Here is an 18,721-nt window from a genome sequence, read left to right on the forward strand (position 1 = left end):
CCCTTAAGAGCTGTGGTCACACATTAATTAATGACTTCTTTCCCCTTAGGAAAGAAAAATGATAGGGGACCCTCATACATGGCCTTACTTATTTACATCTTCTCTTCTGTATTATACATTCTTTGAAGACAAACCCTGGACTGACTCATTTTTTACTTTATATTTATCCAGGTAGAATGTCTAACATGGAAGATGCATGTTAAATATTTGTTGACTAAGCTAGTAAATAAATAATGTTTCTGTCAGTGAGTGAGGGTTACATAATTCTCCTTAATGCTAATCCTATTTCTCTAACATAACAGGTAAAGAATGAAGAAAACAAAAACTGAAGCTTCTGAAAGTGGAATGGCTACAAGGCCTATTTAAATTGTAATTTCTGATTTTGAATGTGTTTTAGACAAGCACATATATACACATACATGTATATATATACATACATGTACTACATACACACATATGTATGTATAAATGTATATAGTATACATGCTTCTTTGGAGTTTTTCCCCCCCTTAAACTACCATATAATTTTATTGTAACTTAGGGTCTTGGGGAATTTTTCTGTATGTAATATCTATAGCTCATAGTTGAATTGAAATGCAGGATTCTCTTAAAATTGTTTGACTCCATCAGTTTAGTTAAAAAGAGCCAAACATAACTGCCTCTATGTCTTGAGTAAAAACTAGCAAATTACTGTAACCTTGAGATTGTATGTTAACTTTGTGTGAGTGTATGGTATGTGCATATGACTGTCTAGACATGTTCTGTTCATGTATGCATCAGGAGACCCCAGCAGGAATTTAGATGTCTTGCTGTCATTCTCTGACTTACCATCTTGAGAGAAGGTCTCTTGTACTGGAACTTTGTTATATAGGCCAGGTAGGCTGTCTGGCTACTGAGCTTTCGGGAATCTGTCTCTCTCCTAATGCTGGTGTTACAGGCACCTGCAGCCATGCCTAGCTTTTATATGGGAGCTGGAGACTCAAATTCAGGTCCTTAGGCTTGCTTAACCCTTTACATTAACTTTGGTAATTAAACATCTGATTTAAAAACTTGATTAAAAAGTAGTGCCTATGAGTTTTAGATGAGCATGAAATTAAAATCCATCTCTTTCTCTTTTGAAGTTTTTTTTTGTGTATGAGTATTATGCCTGCATATATGTCTATAAACCACATACATTTGCAATGTATGTCCTTGGAAGCCATAGGAGAGTCCTGGATTACCTGGATTGTTAGCTGCCTTGTAGGTGCTGGGAACTAAAGCTTGGTTACCTGGAAGAGCGTGTGTGTGGAGGTCAAAGAACAACCTCAAGTATCAGTCCTTGATTTTTACTTTGTTTGAGACAAGATCTCTTGTTAGTCATGTGTATGCCAGGCAGTTGGCCTGTAAGCTGGAGATTTTCTTGCCTCTGCTTCCTTCCTTACTAAAGGGGTATTGGGGTTAGACAGGTGTGTTCTGCATCTGGCTTTCCATAGGTTCTAGAGATCTGAATCAGGTCCTCACATTTGAGTGGCAAACACTTTGTTCGCTGAGCTATCATTCTACCTAAAATTTATCTCTTAAAAGATTGGTAGCAAGTTAGACAAACCAAAAGTTTGAAAGAAAATCAAAGATAACTTCATAAATAGATACTGTATGGCAAGGTTATTGTGACTTTCAAATTCTCAGTCTTCTAAATACATAACAAATAGGAAATACCGGCCCTCTGAAGTAACAATGACCAATTTTAGATCTATTAGAAACTTGAGGATGCAACAAAGACTCTAGAATTCTTACATTGACCTTTGATAAGTGGATTAATGAATAGTAACACTGCAAATTAAGCTACTTTAATATGAAATGATAGGAGACCAAGGCCCAGAAAGTTTTTCTCTTACAGCTTTTGAAAAAAATATTCATGGCTAAATTATGTAGATACTTAAAGGGATTTTCTCAAATGGATACATCACAATATTAAGAAATAGGACTGAAGAGGAATTTCTTAGCAGATGATAAGTTCCAGGGTTATCCGGATCTCAGGAGAATGCTGAGTGGATAGCCAGCTTGCCCAGAAGCTTCCTGAGAGTCTGGTTCCTTGGATGCACCTGATTTTGTCTAAGGCAGAGATGAGCTCTGGACATGAAAATAGGAATTATATGCAGAAAAGTTAGACCTTCATCCCCCAGCACCTTAATAGACAACACTGCCCCGAAGTAGGAAACTTGGGTTGTTAACCTTGGATAAAATGCATTGGAGAGTCTTTAAGGGAGGTGAAGGTTAACTATAAATCAAGATAATAAAGTCCTCTAGCTTAATCTGCAGACTCCCACCCAGATTCCCCATCTTCTAACTCCCAAGCAAGGAGAATTTTGGAGGAGTCTTTGAGGCATCAGAGAAGCCAGCTCTGATTATTGACACTTGGAGATTTTGTAAAGGAGATCTCCAGCCTTAACTATTCCACTATGAAGCCCTGAATCTGTACGCTGTACTTTGATAAACTAAAAACGGATGGCAATATGCACACATCGAAGGTAATTATAGTGTACAATTTGAGTTTCCCCCCAAGAAATGGGACTCTGTAAAGAGCATTCAGATTAGAAGAAGGGACAGCACCTCAGATGGTCCTCATAGGCTTGGCAGTCACCACACCAAAAGGAAGAAGACAGTTCATCTTTTACTCTTAGAAGAACTTTTTCTTGATTCATTTCTGTTTCTGATTTGTTTTATTGTAGGGCTTCAAAAACAAACCAAAAAAGATGGGTCACATAAAGTCAGACTTGATTGATGTTGACTTAATCAGAGGTGAGTTGGAAAATTGATTTTTTATATATATTACATTTTTTTCATTCTTTTTTCCCCCTCTCCCAACTTGACAAACTAGAAACACCTGAGAAGAACCTCAATTGCGGCATTACCCCTCTATCAGATTGGCTTGTGGGCATGTCTTTGAGGTATTTTTTGATATTAAATACATGAGAGATGCCATCCTGGGTAGGTGGTCCTGGGTATATAAGAAAGCAGGCTGAGCAAGCCAAGGGAGCAAGCCAACAGCAGTGTTCTTCTATGGTCTCAGCTTGTATTCCTGCCTCCAGGTTCCTTCTCTGAGTTCCTACTTTAGCTTCCCTCAGTGATGCACTGTAAGGGTTAAGGTGAAGTGAACACTTTCACCCCCAAGTTGCTATTGGTTAGTGATCCACAGCAATAGAAACCAGACTAGTACTCTCCCTCTCCCTGTCCTTTCCTCTTTCTCTCCCTTCCTCCTTCCTCTTTCAGCTCTTCCCCTTTCCTCCTTTTGTTCTTCTTTCTCTCTTTTTCTCTCCCTGTGTCTCCTTTTAAAGCCTTCAAGCTCAATCTTTCCACCTCAGCTTCCCAAGTACTGGGATTGCGGGAAGTCCACCTCACCTAGTTTGTTACTGTTATTTCATTCTGCTACTGTAGAATAGCTTTAGGTGTCTTCCATAAATTGTGGCTTAATTATTTTCAAAAGTAACATTTCTTCATTATCATTCAAATTTCTTCTTTTGCTTTAATGCTTTGTGTTTATGTAAATAGCATGGTTTTAGTAAAGGTGAAAGGGAGATGACTTGGAGATTTGCTGTTGTGTCATTAAGAAAAATGTATTGTTTGCCATTCAGGTAAGCCTGACTTTTTTAGCATAGTCCTTGTGCTTGAGGTGAGAACATCTCAAGTCTTGCCAGCACCTTAGCTGACCAAGTTGTGTGTTAATTTTTACCCCATGCCCGCATTTCTAATGTAAGGTGACAAGTAGCCATCAGTACAGTGCATAGTCATTTTTCTTATGCATTTTAATATATATATATATGTATTTTTTGTTGTTGTTGTTTATCAACTGCTTAAAGGCTCAACATTTGCCAAAGCCAAGCCTGAGATTCCATGGACATCTCTCACTCGGAAGGGGCTTGTTCGAGTAGTGTTTTTTCCGTTGTTCAGCAGTTGGTGGATTCAGGTTACCTCTCTCAGAATCTTTGTGTGGTTGCTGCTGCTTTACCTCATGCAAGGTAACTCATGATTGCTTTTCCTATACTTAACAGAGTTTACTGTATTCTTACCCTTTTATTTAAAAATGAAATGAAAGCAGGACTTTAAACCTTTTCCACTTACAATTCTTTTTTCTTAAGAAATTTTTTATGCTACCCTGGTCTTCTTCGTTAGGGTTGCTGTTTCTATGATGAACACCATGACCAAAAGCAAGATGGGGAGAAAAGGATTATTTTAGCCTACCTGTCTACATTATTGTCCATCACTGAAGGAAGTCAGGACAGGAACTCATAGCAGGAACCTGGAGGCAGGAGCTGATGCAGAGGACGTGGAGGGGTGTTGCTTATGGGCTTGCTCTCCATGACTTACTCAGCCTGTTTTCTTGTAGAACCCAGGACCACCAGCCCAGGGATGGAATTATCCACAATGGGCTGGGCTCTCCCTCATCAATCATTAATTAAGAAAATGCCCTACAGTAGGATCTTATAGAGACATTTTCTTAATTGAGGCTCCCTCCTCTCAGATAACTCTAGCTTGTGTCAAGTTGATGTAAAGCTAATTACCACACTGGATATACAGGTATATAAAATAAGTATATAAACCAAACATTCACTGGTAATAAATCAGAAAGAAGGGACAGATAGTTGGCTCAGTGGTTAAGAGCACAGTTCAATTCCCAGCACCCGCCTGGCAACTCACAACTGTTCATACCTCTGTGGGCAGCAGGCATAATGTGGCAAACACATGTAGACAAAACACTCATATATATATAAAATAACAAAATAAATCTTAAAAAAAATGTTTTAGCCAGGCAGGTGGCCCATACCTTTAATCCTAGCAATCAGGAGGAATGAGCAGGTAATATCTCTTGTGAGTCCAGCCTGGTTCTAAGCCAACTGTAGTTACATGGTGAGACCCTGTTGTAAGCCCTCCCCCATAAAAGAAAGTACCCCCTCAAACAAATCAAATAGATGAATAAAAACCCAAGAAAAACAAAATGGAAAAAAAGTCAGAAAGAAATTTATTTTGAAATAATTCTTTGGTGAGCATATATACACATATAATTTTACCATGTATTAAAAATGAAAAATCCCATTGAATACTAATGAATAGTTTAATTTCACACACACACACACACACACACACACACAAACAAAACAAAATGTTTTTATTTATTTGAGAATTTTATACACATATATTGATACAGTTTGGTCATATATCTCCTTTTGTTCAACTTGTCCTGGATCCCCTCCAATTCTTACCTCTTCCAACTTCATGTCTTTCTCTTCTTGCTCTTAAAACTCACTGAATCCAATCCAATCCTTGCTGCCTTTATTGCTGGGTCTGGGAGCCATCCACTGGAGCTCAGGCAAACTTAGTTTTGGTCAACCCACCTTCACCACATCCTCTCTCCCCTCTTTCCCTCACCTCCTTACTGCACAGACCTTTAACTCTCTCCCCTCCTTCATACCAAGTGTGTTTTATCACCTCCTCTATTAAGACCTCTCTCCCCACCCCTCCAGATGCAGGGATGAACTGTTAAATCTATGGAGGGTTTACAATTAAAGAGCAAAAAGAGGATAGTGATGAGAGAGAGAAGAAAAGATTCAGGAATAAAAGGGGAAGTATGAGGTGTGGCTGAAGAGCATGTTGAAGAATGAATGCCTCACAGTAAACTGAGGGGAGAAACACAAGGGGCAGGCCTGAAACCCAATTGAGCAATATTCAAAGCAAAGCAAAGCCAGCATGAGACACATCTGTAAGAGTAGAGGTTAGATAATAGAGAATAAGAAATGAAAGAACGCCTGGATGAAATTCCACTTTGTATATGGTGCTTGCTTTCTAGAGTTTATATATAATCTATATTTACAAATCAGCAGGGATGTAGTTCGTGAATACTCAGCTATTATGTTGGGGTTTTTGTTCTCTTTGAAATTCAGCCTGGGTCAGAATTTGTTGACGATTTATTCAACAAGGATCTCATTCATCTGGTTAGTGCTAACTTTTTCTCCTCCAGCAACTAACTCAGTAACATGAGAGTTACCATACATTAAAGTTTAGAAGAAGTATAAAATTATAGTGGGATATTTTATAGATAATTTTGATATTGTGTATACACAATGAAAAGAAGCAATACAGCATGGTAGTTAATTCCTGGGTTCAAATCCCAGCTTTGGCAGTTGTTTTCCTGGTATCCTTGGGCCTTGGGAAATACTTTTCCTTTGAGTCAAATTGTAGTTCAGTACTGTCTTAGTTGGGGGCTGGAGAGATGACTCAGCAGCTGAGAGCACTTAATGCTCTTGGAGAGGACCGCAGTTTGGTTCCCAGACTCATGTTGGGCAACTCAAAACTACCTATAACTCCAGCTTCAGAGAGCTGACACAGACAGTCTCTTACTCTCTCTCCCTTTTACACTTAAGTAAATCTCTATAAACACCTAAAAATGTCTGCTGTGTGTGGTATCTGGTTATCCTGTGGTGGAAGTCCTTTAGGAATGCCTGGTTTATCATGCTACAAGTTTGCAAAAATACTTCTAGTAGGTTACTTTTCACTTACCCAGTAAACTGGCTTTAATTTTATTCAACTCATGTCCAAATGCATGCTATTCTAGGAAATTATTTATTCTTACTAGTTCTTTAGAAATGACAGCATGTGCAGTTACAAGGTTGTGCTTTTAAGTGCTTTGCATTTTAAATCTTATGCAGTCACAGCGATTGTGTTATATCTCATGATGCCTATTGTGAACGTGAGTGAAGTGCTCGGACCGTTGTGCCTTATGCTCCTCATGGGAACTGTCCATTGTCAGATTGTATCCACTCAGATAACAAAGCCATCAGGAAACAATGGGAATAGGAGAAGAAGGTAAGGGAGAAGTTGACTGGATTTTGTTTTGTGGTTTTTTTTGTTGTTGTTTGACTTACAAATGGATGCTATTTCACTTTTCATCTCATGCTAAGAAGTCTAATTAGCTTTTTATTTTCATGGGATTTTTTTTTCACCCAGTACAGTATGTTTAAAAGGAAAATTACTACTTTTTGTTACATTTATTTTCAATAATGGTTTTGAAAAATCATTATTTGGCTAGGGCATAGGTATATCAGTGTAGGGCTTGGGTGTGTGAGGTTTTGGGTTCAGTCTGCACCATCATCTGAAAAGAGAGAAGAGGCGAGGGAAAGCATTCTCTCTCTGTCTCTCTCTCTTTCAAGATAGGTGTATCCAAGGCTGTAGTAGAGTTCACTGGCCTTAAACTCAGAAATCTGCCTGCCTCTGCCTCCTGAGTGCTGGGATCAAAGGCATGCACCACCATGCCTAGCTGAGAAACATTCTCTTTAAAATTAAACTAGTGGTGGTATGTTGATGGAGGTTCTGTTCCACCTGGTCCCACAGTGTTCAGCCCCAAATAAACACACTGATGCCCATATTAATTAGCAACTGTTTTGCCAAAGGCTCAGGCTTCTTGTTGGCTAGCTCTCTCTTAATTATTAACCTATAACTATTAACCTATGTATTTCTACCTGGTATTATCTTACTGGAGAAGGCTCCATCATGTTATTCCTTCAGTGGTTACATGGTGTCTCTCTGCCTCCTCTCTTTGTTCTCTCTCCAGAATTCTCCTAGTCTTGCCTATACTTCCTGCCTGGCTACTGGCCAATCGGTGTTTCATTCATCATCCAATAAGAGAAACATATATACAGAAATAAGGACATCCCCCATCAGTGGTGTGTGGTGGTGCACACCTTTAATCCTAGCACTCAGGAGGCAGAGGCAGGCAGATCTCTGTGAGTTCGAGACTAGCCTGGTCTACAGAACAAGCTCCGGAACAGCTAAAACTACACAGAGAAAGAAATACTGTCTCAAACAAACAAACAAACAAACAAACAGACAAACAAAAAAAGTGAAAATTTACTATAGACAAGGATTTCATTGTATTGGGTTAACACTATCAACATTTTGACCTCTTTTTCTAAAGTGTGTAAATGAAACCTGGCCTCATGGTACATGCTATATCTTAGCACTTGGAAAGCAGAGACAGGATTGCTTCAGGTTTGAGACCAGTCGGCTCTGTGTAAAGAGTTCAGGCCAAAATCATAAGGACCTGTCTTAAAACAAAACAACCCAAGCCAGTTTTTGACTTGTTTAGATGTCGGCTCTGGCTTCTGTTGGTTGTATGATGTGTGTGGGGTTTGGAGTGTTAAATTTCTCTTAGTAGGTTCAGTGTTATCTTTCAAAAGTTGTTTTCTCTTTCCTAAGACTATTTCTAGATTTCTTTACTTAGGCAACTAATAAGATATTGACATTTGGTTCAGTGAATTTCAACACATTTATTTTTCAGTATTACTTTCAGAACATGTTGCTTCTAAAGAGGTTTCCTAGAAATTTAGTGTTTTTAAAGAAAGCAGTCACTGTGCTGTGTCTCTGATTTATAGGCAGGGTCTACAACAGAATTTGGGCATATATGTAAACCATTTAACTGTGTAGAATATCAGTGGGAATGATAGGTACAGTTACTGGTTGTTTCCTGTTTCTACTACTAGCTGGTAGACAGCTAATGGAGAGAAATGCTATACTCTGGCTGTTATGGAGGGCCCCTGAAGAGGCTCATGGCCACACATTGATACTCTTCTCTATTCCTGTTCTGGACAGCAGTTTTATTTCTTCAGTGGATGATCAAAATGATAGCATAGGACATTGATTTTGAATCTGTTTTGTCTTGTTAAATCAGAAATGCCTTATAGTCATGTGTCTTTGGTATATAAGGCTAACTATGTTTGATTTCAGGAAATAGTCTGTTAGTGTAATTTTCTGAAGGGATATTATGTGAATAAATAGAAAAGATCTTGAATAATCTGAAATTATTGAAATATTTTTTTTGTAGAAAATTACGAAAAACTGTAAATGGTGATGGGAGCCGAGACAATGGAAATAACTCCTCTGATAAAGTCAGAGCAGTAGAAACTCTGCAGTCTACACCCAGTGTTGGTGGTTTTTGGGGGACTCTTTTTGGCAACAGGTGGGAGTCTCTTTTATTGGAATTTTTACCTGATTTTGTGTTCACCTTAGTGTTTGCAGGATCTGTATCTGCAGGGCTGTAGATATAAATATTGTGAACTTGGTATTATAGTTGTGTAATTTTTTAAGGGTTCTAGAAAGACTTGCTTACTCTGTTATCTCCACTGTCTTTCATGTTATCTCTAAAACAAGTAATCTACTCTCAACATTTCATTGCATTTGACTTTAATGGCTTTTTAGGCAACAGTTGCAAAAAGCCCTCTGAAAGACTAAAGGTTTTGGCCAACATTTGACAGAAAGGAGAATTTGAAACAGATGGAGGTTCTTAGAGCTGATGCCCATGAGGAATGGGATGTATCAGGAAGCCTGGTGTTGGTGAGCTATAGGATAGAAAGACAAGTGACTTAAAGACAAAGTGTGACTCATTTGTAATTATTCGGGTCATGAGAGTACCAATGTGATGACTCGGGTATTTGTCTTTTTCTTATATTAAGATGGTGAATTAAAAAAAATAAAGCTCTTTTTTGTAAATGAAGTATGTTCACACATTGTTCTAAAGATGTATTTAGTCCCCTTGGTGAACTATTTGAGTTATGCTGAATATTGTGCAGTCCATGTCCTAGGTGATTGTCCTAGTCAGGGAGGAGTAGGAAGGTGAAGTCACAGTGAAGTAAACTCATTCTGGTTTATTGCATTCTGGCATGTAGCTTAGCAGAGGTTACAGTCACATAGCTTAGCAGATGGAGTAAGGACAATGAATAGAAGAAAGGCAGGTACTGTGAAGTACATTGATGGGCAATATGAGATAGAAGTGGATGTTCCCCTGGAGAGGTGAGCAGAGAGGGACTCATCCTTATGAGTGTGTAAATATTCTGCCCCTGAATACCCTTCATAAGCTAGAGGTCTGAACAATACAGTTTCTGAATTTTCTTGACTTTCAGAGTAATACATTGTACTCTATAGAAGAAAGTTTCATTTCATGAAAGATACTGCTCTCAGAAAAGTAATTAGTAACTTTTTTCTTTTTTAAAAAATAGGACTAAAAGGGTGAAATTAGTGTGTAACAAAGGGACTGAAACTGACAATGACTCAGGCTGTCTCCATCCTATCATTAAGAAGAGACAGGGTCGACCAGAGATCAGAATGTGGCAAGCAAGAGAGAAAGCGAAGGTTTCCGATGGAGAAAAGTGCCGTAGGGTAAGATCTAGATGGGTGTAACAGTATCTTTTTTGTCCTATGTAAAAAATTTTCTGTTCTGAGACTGTATTAGAGACCAGATACCCATAGGTATGTAAGCTTGTCAACAAACCGTAAGTAAAGCCATTGTTTATGATCAGGAAATATGACAAGCAGACTGGAACTTACACACCAAGGCAAGACCTTCTAGATTCTGCTACTCATCAGCCTTCATGGAGGGTGGGCAGGTTGAAAGAACACAGAACAGTGTAGAGGGACCTTGTCTTTTCTACAGGCAGTGATCTGTTTAGAAAGGGCTTGGGAAACTCCTAGGTCTAGTGCAGGTGGTTTGTTCTTTGTCTAAAACTATACATTTTTGTTTTGTAGTTTTGAAACGTTTTCTTAGTCTTGAACTGAGGCATTCTGATACTTATTAAGGTTTATTCCTGGGCATTTTATTATTTTTAAAAATATAGTATTTTTATTTATTCTTGGAGGATTTAATGTGTGTAATGATATATTTTGAGTATATCTAACCTAACCCCCTCTATATGCTGGAGTCTCCCCCCCCCCATATTTCTTCCTAGCTTCATGTCATATTCATCATCTCCCTCCCCTTCTTCTTTTGTAATCCACTGAGTCCAATTAGTGCTGCCAGTATCAACATGGGTATACAGGCCTTCCTCTGGCATGTGGGTAACCTACCAGGGACTACAACCCTGAAAAAAATAGTCTTCTTTCCAGCCACCATCATCTGCCAGTAGCTCTTCAGCTAGTGAAGAGGCCTTGGGAGTCCCTCCTGCATTTGCTGTGAGTTAATGAGTGTGGTGTCCTGTCATGTGCATCAGACACTGTTTTGCAGCAGTCCTCTCTGTCCTCTGGCTCTTAGACTCTTTGTGCCTTCCCTTCAGTAATGTTCCCAGAGCCTCGGGGGAGGGTGGTATGGTATAGACGATCCATTTATGTCTGTACATTCCACAGATGGTTTGTACTTGGACCAGTTGTCTGTATTAACAGATGCCCATTGGAAAAAGAAGCTTCTCTGATGAGGACTGACAACTTTACTAATCTGGGTTACAAAGATAAATATGTAGACTGCAGTTTGATACTGTGTATAAGAGCCTATGCACTCCCCAACTGTGGAATTTTGGTGACAGTTTTATAGCAGTAGGTAAGAATTCTCTGTGGAGTAGGCTTTAAATACAATCAGAAAGCAATATTCATGCCAGTATTGTACCATTAGGCAAATCTTGCAAGACCAGTTGTTATTGTAGTTCACAAGGCTCACAGCTGGGTAAGACTCTTGATGACGTTTCTCTTTTGGAAGCCTACATAGCACCTTCTGGTACTGAGGTAGTCAACAAGAAAGAAGCTTCCAGGTTGGTACTAGCTTGATTTCTCCAAGTCCTGTGACCAAAGTGTGTTGTTTCTTTAGAAGTAGGGTTCAGCCATCAAGTTATGGTATGCAACCAAGTGTAATGGCAATAGCATGTATTGTTTTAGGGGTTTCTGGGAAAGTCCCTTCCCCCTAACAACTTGAAGGGATATATGTCAAACTTGGGGCTGGGCTCTTTGTTTGATGAGAGCCTATGGCTCTGGAATGTGTCTGAACCTCTGCATGAAGGGTAACTCCATTTAAGTTCATTCATATCAACAGATTTGGTTATTATTTTCGGGTGCTTATAAAAAGTTACCATATAGCTTTTCCAAATACCTTTGGCGATGCTTATTACTCATCCCACTCCTCTGTCCCATCCTTTCATGCCATCATTGCAGTCAAGCATTGCTCTAAGTGCTTACAAATATAAACCGACTTCCTTGTTTACAACAGTCCTATGAGGTAAGTACCTTCTGTATCTGACTTTTCAGATGAGGAAAGTTAACCTCAGTTACTAGCTGCATAGCTAGTAAGCAGAAGAGCTGTGATCCAAGCAGAGATTGACCTGAGCCTGTGCTGTAACTTGTCATCACACTGCCTCATATTTAGACTGCTGAGTTTTAATTGCACAGTTTTCTTTCTTTTGAAATTCTTAAAAATGTTGAGAGCTTGGGGCTGGAGAGATGGCCCAGTGGTTGAAAGCACTGACTGCAGAGGTCCTGAGTTCAATTCCAGCAATCCTGTGGTGTGGCTCACAACCATCTATAATGGGATTTGATTCCCTGTTCTGGCATGAAGTTGTACATGCATATGGAAGACTCATTCTTAAATATATCTTTAAAAAATTTTTTGAGCTCAAGTAGTAAGTAGAGTTGTTAGTTTCAGTTTCATTTCCTTTCATCTCTTGGGAACTTTTCTGTGAATTTTGCTTTTACATAGGTAACTTCCTGGAGTGTTTTTTTTTTTTTTTTTTTTGCTGTCCATTGTGAGATACTGTTTCTCTTTGTAGGAGGCTTATAGGCGTTTGGGTAATGGAATTTCAGATGATCTGTCAAGTGAGGAGGATGGTGAAGCACGGACACAGATGATATTATTGCGTAGGAGTGTGGAAGGGGCGTCAAGTGACAATGGTTATGAAGTTAAAAATAGAAAATCAGTACTTTCAAGGCACCTAAACTCTCAGGTAATTTTCACTTTTGTCTACAAAAGCATGGATGTTAACTCCAAAAACACTGAATAGTAGCAAGATATTTACATGCTTTCCTGTTTGTTGGTTTGATTTTTGGCAGGTAAAGAAAACCAAGACAAGGTGGTGTCATATAGTACGGGATTCAGATAGTCTGGCTGAGTCAGAATTTGAATCAGCAGCCTTCAGCCAGGTAAAGCATCTTTTTGTAAGAGCAGATTTTGAGGTGTCTTCTTCCGTTCCTTTCTTTTGGTTCTCTGAAGTTTGTATTTAGTTTGCTTTTAGTTCTATCAGCTCAATTTGAGGTAACTGCTCACCCCTAGAAAGGAAATGAAAATGTTTTTTATTTTTTCTCTAATCTTAAAAGATGGGCTGGAGAGATGGCTCAGTGGTTAAGAGCACTTTGTGATCTTTCAGAGTACTTGGGTTTAATTTTCAGCACCCACATAGTGGCATACAACCATCTATAACTCCAGTTCCAGAAATGTGTCAACCTCATTGACCTCTGTCAGCATCAGGGCACCAGGCATGCATGTGTTGCACATACATACATGCAGGCATACATACATGCAGGTTTATATAAACATATAAAATAAGTAAATCTTTAGATGTGTAATAGATGATGCTCAGGACAGTAATTTTGGGCATCGAGATGGTTCAGTTGGTAAGATGCTTGCTTCATAATCAAAAGCTGGCATGATGGTACATGCTTGAAATGCCAACAACAGTGATGGCAGAGATAGGTGGATGTCTGGGTCTCTCTGGTCTCTGGTCACAACATGCAAGCGCGCGCGCACACACACACACAGAGGGAGAGGGAGGGAGGGCTACTGAGTTGGTTTTTAGATTTTTAAAGACTTATTTGTTAAGTTTTGCAGATGTCATAAAAGAGCATTAAATCCTCTGGAACTAGAGATAGGAGCTGCCATGTGTGCTGGGAATCTAACCCCCATCCTCTGCAAGAAAAAATACTCTTAACCATCTCTTAGCCATCTCTCCAGCCTAGCTCTTAAGTGATATGGTTACTTAATAATCATTTGGCATATAGAGTTTTATCTTAAGTGTGGTTGACGTGTCTAGACTTTAGCTGAGGGCCTCTAAAAGACAGGTGAAGATTCTGATTTTGAGAGTGCAGGGCATATTTGAACATGGTCCTTATAGGTGAGCATAGTTAAATGGTGGTGTGGTTTTGCTCTGTTTGACCAGGCAGTTGGGATCATGGGAAAGTTTCAATATTTGTTTGCACTGCTGGGGTATAGCATCATTTCTGCTTTTCTCTGCCTGGTTATTTTTGAACATAGCTAGGCTGGGCCCTAGACAAAACAAGTTCTTCTGTCAAACTCAGTGTCTCAAACGGCTTAGCCGGGCCAGCTGGGCAGGTCCCCTAGGTGTGTGTCCAGCAATCATTTACCACATAGCACATGTATAATTGAATAGTTGAATGTTTTGGTAGTAGCTACTTAGAGTGAATTTTTTTTAAAAGTCCTACTTTGCCAAGTGTATTAGGGTTCTCTAAAGGAACAGAATTGATAGCATGCATACATGCATAATACATACATACATACACATATATGTACATGTAGATATATATGCATGTGTGCATATATATGCATGGTACATATGTATGTATATGTGTATACATGCATGTATATGTATGTGTATGTACATATATATGTCATATAGGGGATTTATTAGACTGGCTTACAGGCTGTGGTCTGAGTAGTTCATCAATGACTGTCACATGACAGGGAGGCTGAGAATCTGGTAGGTCTTTAGTCCTATGGCTGGATGTCTCAGCAGTCTTTTTGGTGCTGGAATCTGAAGGAAGGCTGGAGGGCTCTTTGGTCTTCCACCTGAAGAAGGTGGATTTAAGACCAGCTGCAGCAAGAGGATAGATGGACTTGACAGTGAGAGTGAAGGAGAGCAGGCAAGTGTCAAAGCTGCCCTCAATGTCCTTTTACCTAGGTTGCCATCAGATAGTGTGGCCCAGACTTAGGGTGAGTTCTCCTGCTTCAAATAATCTGATTAAGAAAATCCCTCATAGGAGTGTCCAGCAGCTTGGGTTTTAAGTAGATTCTACATGTAATCAAGCTGACAACCAAAATTAGTCATCATGCAGAGTCATTGGAGTTTGACATTTAAGCATTAAGATGCATTATCATGTTTATTATATGAAGCCTTGGAAGTTAACAGATACATGTTGATCAACTTACAGAAGCTTGTTAGCCATTGCCATGAATAATTCATTTTAATTGTGTTTTAGTATAACTTTTAAATATATGTATTTTCCCTTTTTTGTTTTCCTTTAAAGGGTTCCAGGTCTGGTATGAGTGTTGGCTCTCGAAGCCTTAACTTGTCAAGAAGAGATTCAGAAAGCACCCGCCATGACTCAGAGACCGAGGATATGTTATGGGATGACCTTCTCCATGGCCCAGAGTGCCGGTCATCTGTCACCAGTGACAGTGAGGGGACTCATGTAAATACCCTTCATTCGGGGACCAAACGTGACCCCAAAGAAGATGTTTTTCAGCAGGTATATCAGGACAGTGGTTAAAATAGTGTACTAGTTAATGTGTTTGCCAACTTGACAAGAACTATAGTCACTTACGAAGAGGGAACCTCAATTGAGGAATTGCCTCTATCAGCTTGGTCTGTGGGCAAGTCTGTGGGATGGTTTCTTGATTGCTTATTGATGTGGGAGGGCACCATGAGCCATGCCATCCCTGGGCAGGTAGGACTGGGCTGTCTATGAAAGGTATCTGAGCAAGCCAGTATGCAGCATTCCTCTGTGTGTTTCTGCTGTAGTCCTTACCTTGAGTCCTTGCTCTGCCTTCCCTCTATGATGAACTGTGACCTGGGATTTTTAAGATGAGGTAAACCCTTTTCTTTCCAAGTTGCTTTTGGTCAGTGTTTTACCATGGTAACAGAAACAGAACTAGGCCAGATAGTTGATACTGATACTCACTCCATACTTAGCATTTGTCAGCCACTGCATCATGGTATTTAACTTTGCAGCAGTTTTAGAAGGGTACTATTGTTTTTTTTTTTTTTTTTTATCAAACATACAGTATTTTTTTATTTAATTTTATGTAACAAAGTCCAATTAAATGAAAACAAACATTTATACACAATATTTGGGAATTTGGGCGTCATTCTTTCCAAACTACTTCCTGCTGGTAAGGGGCGCTGTCTTGGGGGATTCAAAGAAGATTCAGATATCCTAGCTGTAGTCTGTAGGGCTGTTTTGTCCAGCTGTTTTGAATGTAGGATCAGCTTGTACTCTGTTTTAGGCGGTCTGGTGTGATCAAACCACATTAGTCTGGAAGGAATCCACATCTTTTCATTTTCTGTGGAAACAAAAATAGAAATACTTTTCCCCAGTAACTTGTTCTTCAACTTAAATTTTGGAGTCAAAGCGTTTTTTTTTTTTTTTTTTAATTTATTATTTTACATGTCGATCCCAGTTCCCTCTCCCTCCCTCCCTCCCCTCAGCCCTCCCTCCCTCCTTCCCTCCCTTTTGCCCTCTCTGCCCTCTCCCATGCACTCTAAACACCCTCCCCTCCCAACCCCCCACCACAATACCATATGTAGGGGAATGCCATCCAGTTGGGGTCATGTAGATCTGACAGGTCCTGTGAAGTAGGGACTAGGGCTTCTCTCCTATCTATAGAATAAGGCAGTTATCCCTCCATGGGGGATATGTTTGCAAAGTCCTTTTGTGCACCAGGGATACATCCTGGTTCCACTGTCTGAGGTCTCTTAGACTGCTCAGACCTTCTGGCTGAGACCCATATTCAGGGGGGTCCGAGTCAGTCCCCTGTTGGCTTCCCAGCTATCAGTCTAGTGGCCCTTAGCTCCTCCTTGTTCAGGTAAGCTGTCTCTATGTACTTCTACCGCATGGTCTTGTCCTCTCCATCTGCTTCTGGGTTCTAGTTCGACTCAGTGTTTATGTATGGGTGTTTGCTCCTGTTTTCAACAGGCATTAGTTGAGGACTCCATGGAGAAGTTAGTTGTTGATCTCACTCTCCGGGAAGGGCATTTATGATAGCCTTTCCACGGAAGCTGAGATTGTTAGTTGGGAGCAGTCTTGTAGTTCCCTCGACCATTCTTTGTGTTCAACTTTATCTTCAAACCAATATTGGCTCCCTCTTTTATGTTCTCTCTCTCTCTCTCTGTCTCTCTCTCTCTCTCTCTCTCTCTCTCTCTTTCCTATTTTCCATTCCTAACCAGGCTCAATCCTCCTGGTCGCACATGCCTTCCTCTCCTCCCTCTCATTTTCTCCTACTTCTCTCTCCATTAGCTGTCCTCCCCCACTTTACCTGAGCTCTGGGGGACTTGTAGAAGGGTACTATTGTTATCCTCAGTTTAGAAATGGGGAAACTGAACATAGCTCCTAAGAGAGGATGTTGAGATGAGAACTTGAGAATACTCTGCAGTTGCTTTGACCTGAATTTCTCTTCATAATACTTTGTTAATTTTCCTTAAGATGATCTTTACTGTTGCTTTTCTCTGAGTGGCATTGTTTGGTTGGTACTGTTTTATGATTTATTGAATTTTATGTTTCATAAAAATTATTCAGAAATGGTATTGCTTGTTTCTCTACTAAGCATAAATCATAGATTCTTTAGAAGATACTTGACTCATTCTACATCTATAGAATTTATTTTTAACCATTTGCCACATGCTAAAATAGTTGTAGGAATACTGTGAAGAAGCTAGTGTGTGTGATGCGTGGCAAGAGTGTGAGCATCCTCAGGTGGTCAGTGCCCCTCTGCTGAAGCCCTGGGGCTGGTGCTTGTGTGTTCCCACTGATGATGGGATAGGAAGATTACCAGTTGGTTCTCAGGGCAGTCTTTTGGATGGCTAGTAATTCCTCTTCGGTTTTTATGCTTCTGCCTGGCCTCGAAAGTAGCAGTGTGTATGGTGGTTTTTTTTTTTTTTTTTTGATTGACATGCCAATGAAGACATGGAAAAGGTTTGGCACTTATATTTGTACTGCTGGGGAGCAGTCATTTGCTTCTGTTTACTTGCTGTAATGCAGCTTCATCACGGCATTCCGTCCGTGCTTGGTGCATATGCTCTGTAACTCAGCTGACCTCCTGCTGCTATGTGAAGCACCAGCCCACATGTGCCTCTGGACCTTTGCACAGTTTCTTTGTCTGGGAAGTGCCTTTGCTCTTCAGCTTACTCCTTTTCATTTTCTAGACATATCTTGGTTGAAGTGCTGGGTTCCTTTTGGAACCCTCCCCTGTGCACTCCTTAAGCACACTCTCTTTTCCTTAGCATGCTGTCCAGTGACTTTAATTATAACCTACTAGATAGCAAGGCCTCGTGTCCTTTTGCCCTGTAGCTCAGGCTAGCCTGAAATTTGCTACATAGCCCAGTTTGGCCTCAAGCTTGCTATCCTACTGCTTCAGCCTCCTGAGTACTAAGGTTATAGGCATGTGCTGCTGCAGTGTGTCCTGTCTTCAAGCATGTTCTGCAACAGGTACTTAATAAGCATTTGCTGGATGTAGTGACTGTATTAGTGAAATCAATAAATGCTCATCATGTTTTCGTGGTAGAAAAAGAAACCATCCACATGTGTTCCCTTTCTAGCAGATACCTACTGTGCACTCTTGTTCTAGACACTTCACTTTGGTTTGTGGGCACGATAATACAGATGATACACTCTCTGATTTCAGAGCAAAATCAGGCTCAAGGGTGTGGGGAGGACCAGTTGGAGAAAAGGCTCCTAAAGTCAATATGACAGTCTCAGCAGAGGAGGGTAGGGTCTGTGGTCATGGTGACCATCACTTCTGGCTTTGGGCCATTATGCTTTTCCTTGTCCTTAAGGCTCCAAAACATTCCAGTTTTTGTTTTGTTTTGTTTTTTGGTGTGGACTCTAAGGCTCCAGACCACCACATAAGTAGTTCTTAGAATGATGGGATTTGAGATAGAGAATGAATATGTGATGGAAATGATCATTGGATTCTGGGAGCTGGCTAGAAGGAGAG

General features: G+C 40.0%; 1 protein-coding gene across 3 annotated transcripts in view; it reads left to right on the forward strand.

The window, feature by feature from the left end:
• The window catches only part of Phtf1 (putative homeodomain transcription factor 1), a 41,697-nt gene that overhangs the window by 11,025 nt on the left and 11,951 nt on the right, over positions 1-18,721 (forward strand). For 2 of the 3 annotated variants that reach the window (XM_051198767.1, XM_051198768.1), the window contains 8 exons: positions 2,709-2,778; positions 3,837-3,995; positions 6,681-6,837; positions 8,852-8,986; positions 10,023-10,182; positions 12,549-12,722; positions 12,829-12,918; positions 15,037-15,258. In XM_051198767.1, coding sequence (XP_051054724.1) covers positions 2,709-2,778; positions 3,837-3,995; positions 6,681-6,837; positions 8,852-8,986; positions 10,023-10,182; positions 12,549-12,722; positions 12,829-12,918; positions 15,037-15,258 — 1,167 coding nt within the window. The remainder of the gene's footprint in view (positions 1-2,708; positions 2,779-3,836; positions 3,996-6,680; positions 6,838-8,851; positions 8,987-10,022; positions 10,183-12,548; positions 12,723-12,828; positions 12,919-15,036; positions 15,259-18,721) is intronic. The other variant, XM_051198769.1, reaches the window with a different exon arrangement.

Source organism: Phodopus roborovskii, unplaced genomic scaffold (genome assembly GCF_943737965.1).
Source record: "Phodopus roborovskii unplaced genomic scaffold, PHOROB, whole genome shotgun sequence".
Taxonomy (NCBI): Eukaryota; Metazoa; Chordata; class Mammalia; order Rodentia; family Cricetidae; genus Phodopus; species Phodopus roborovskii.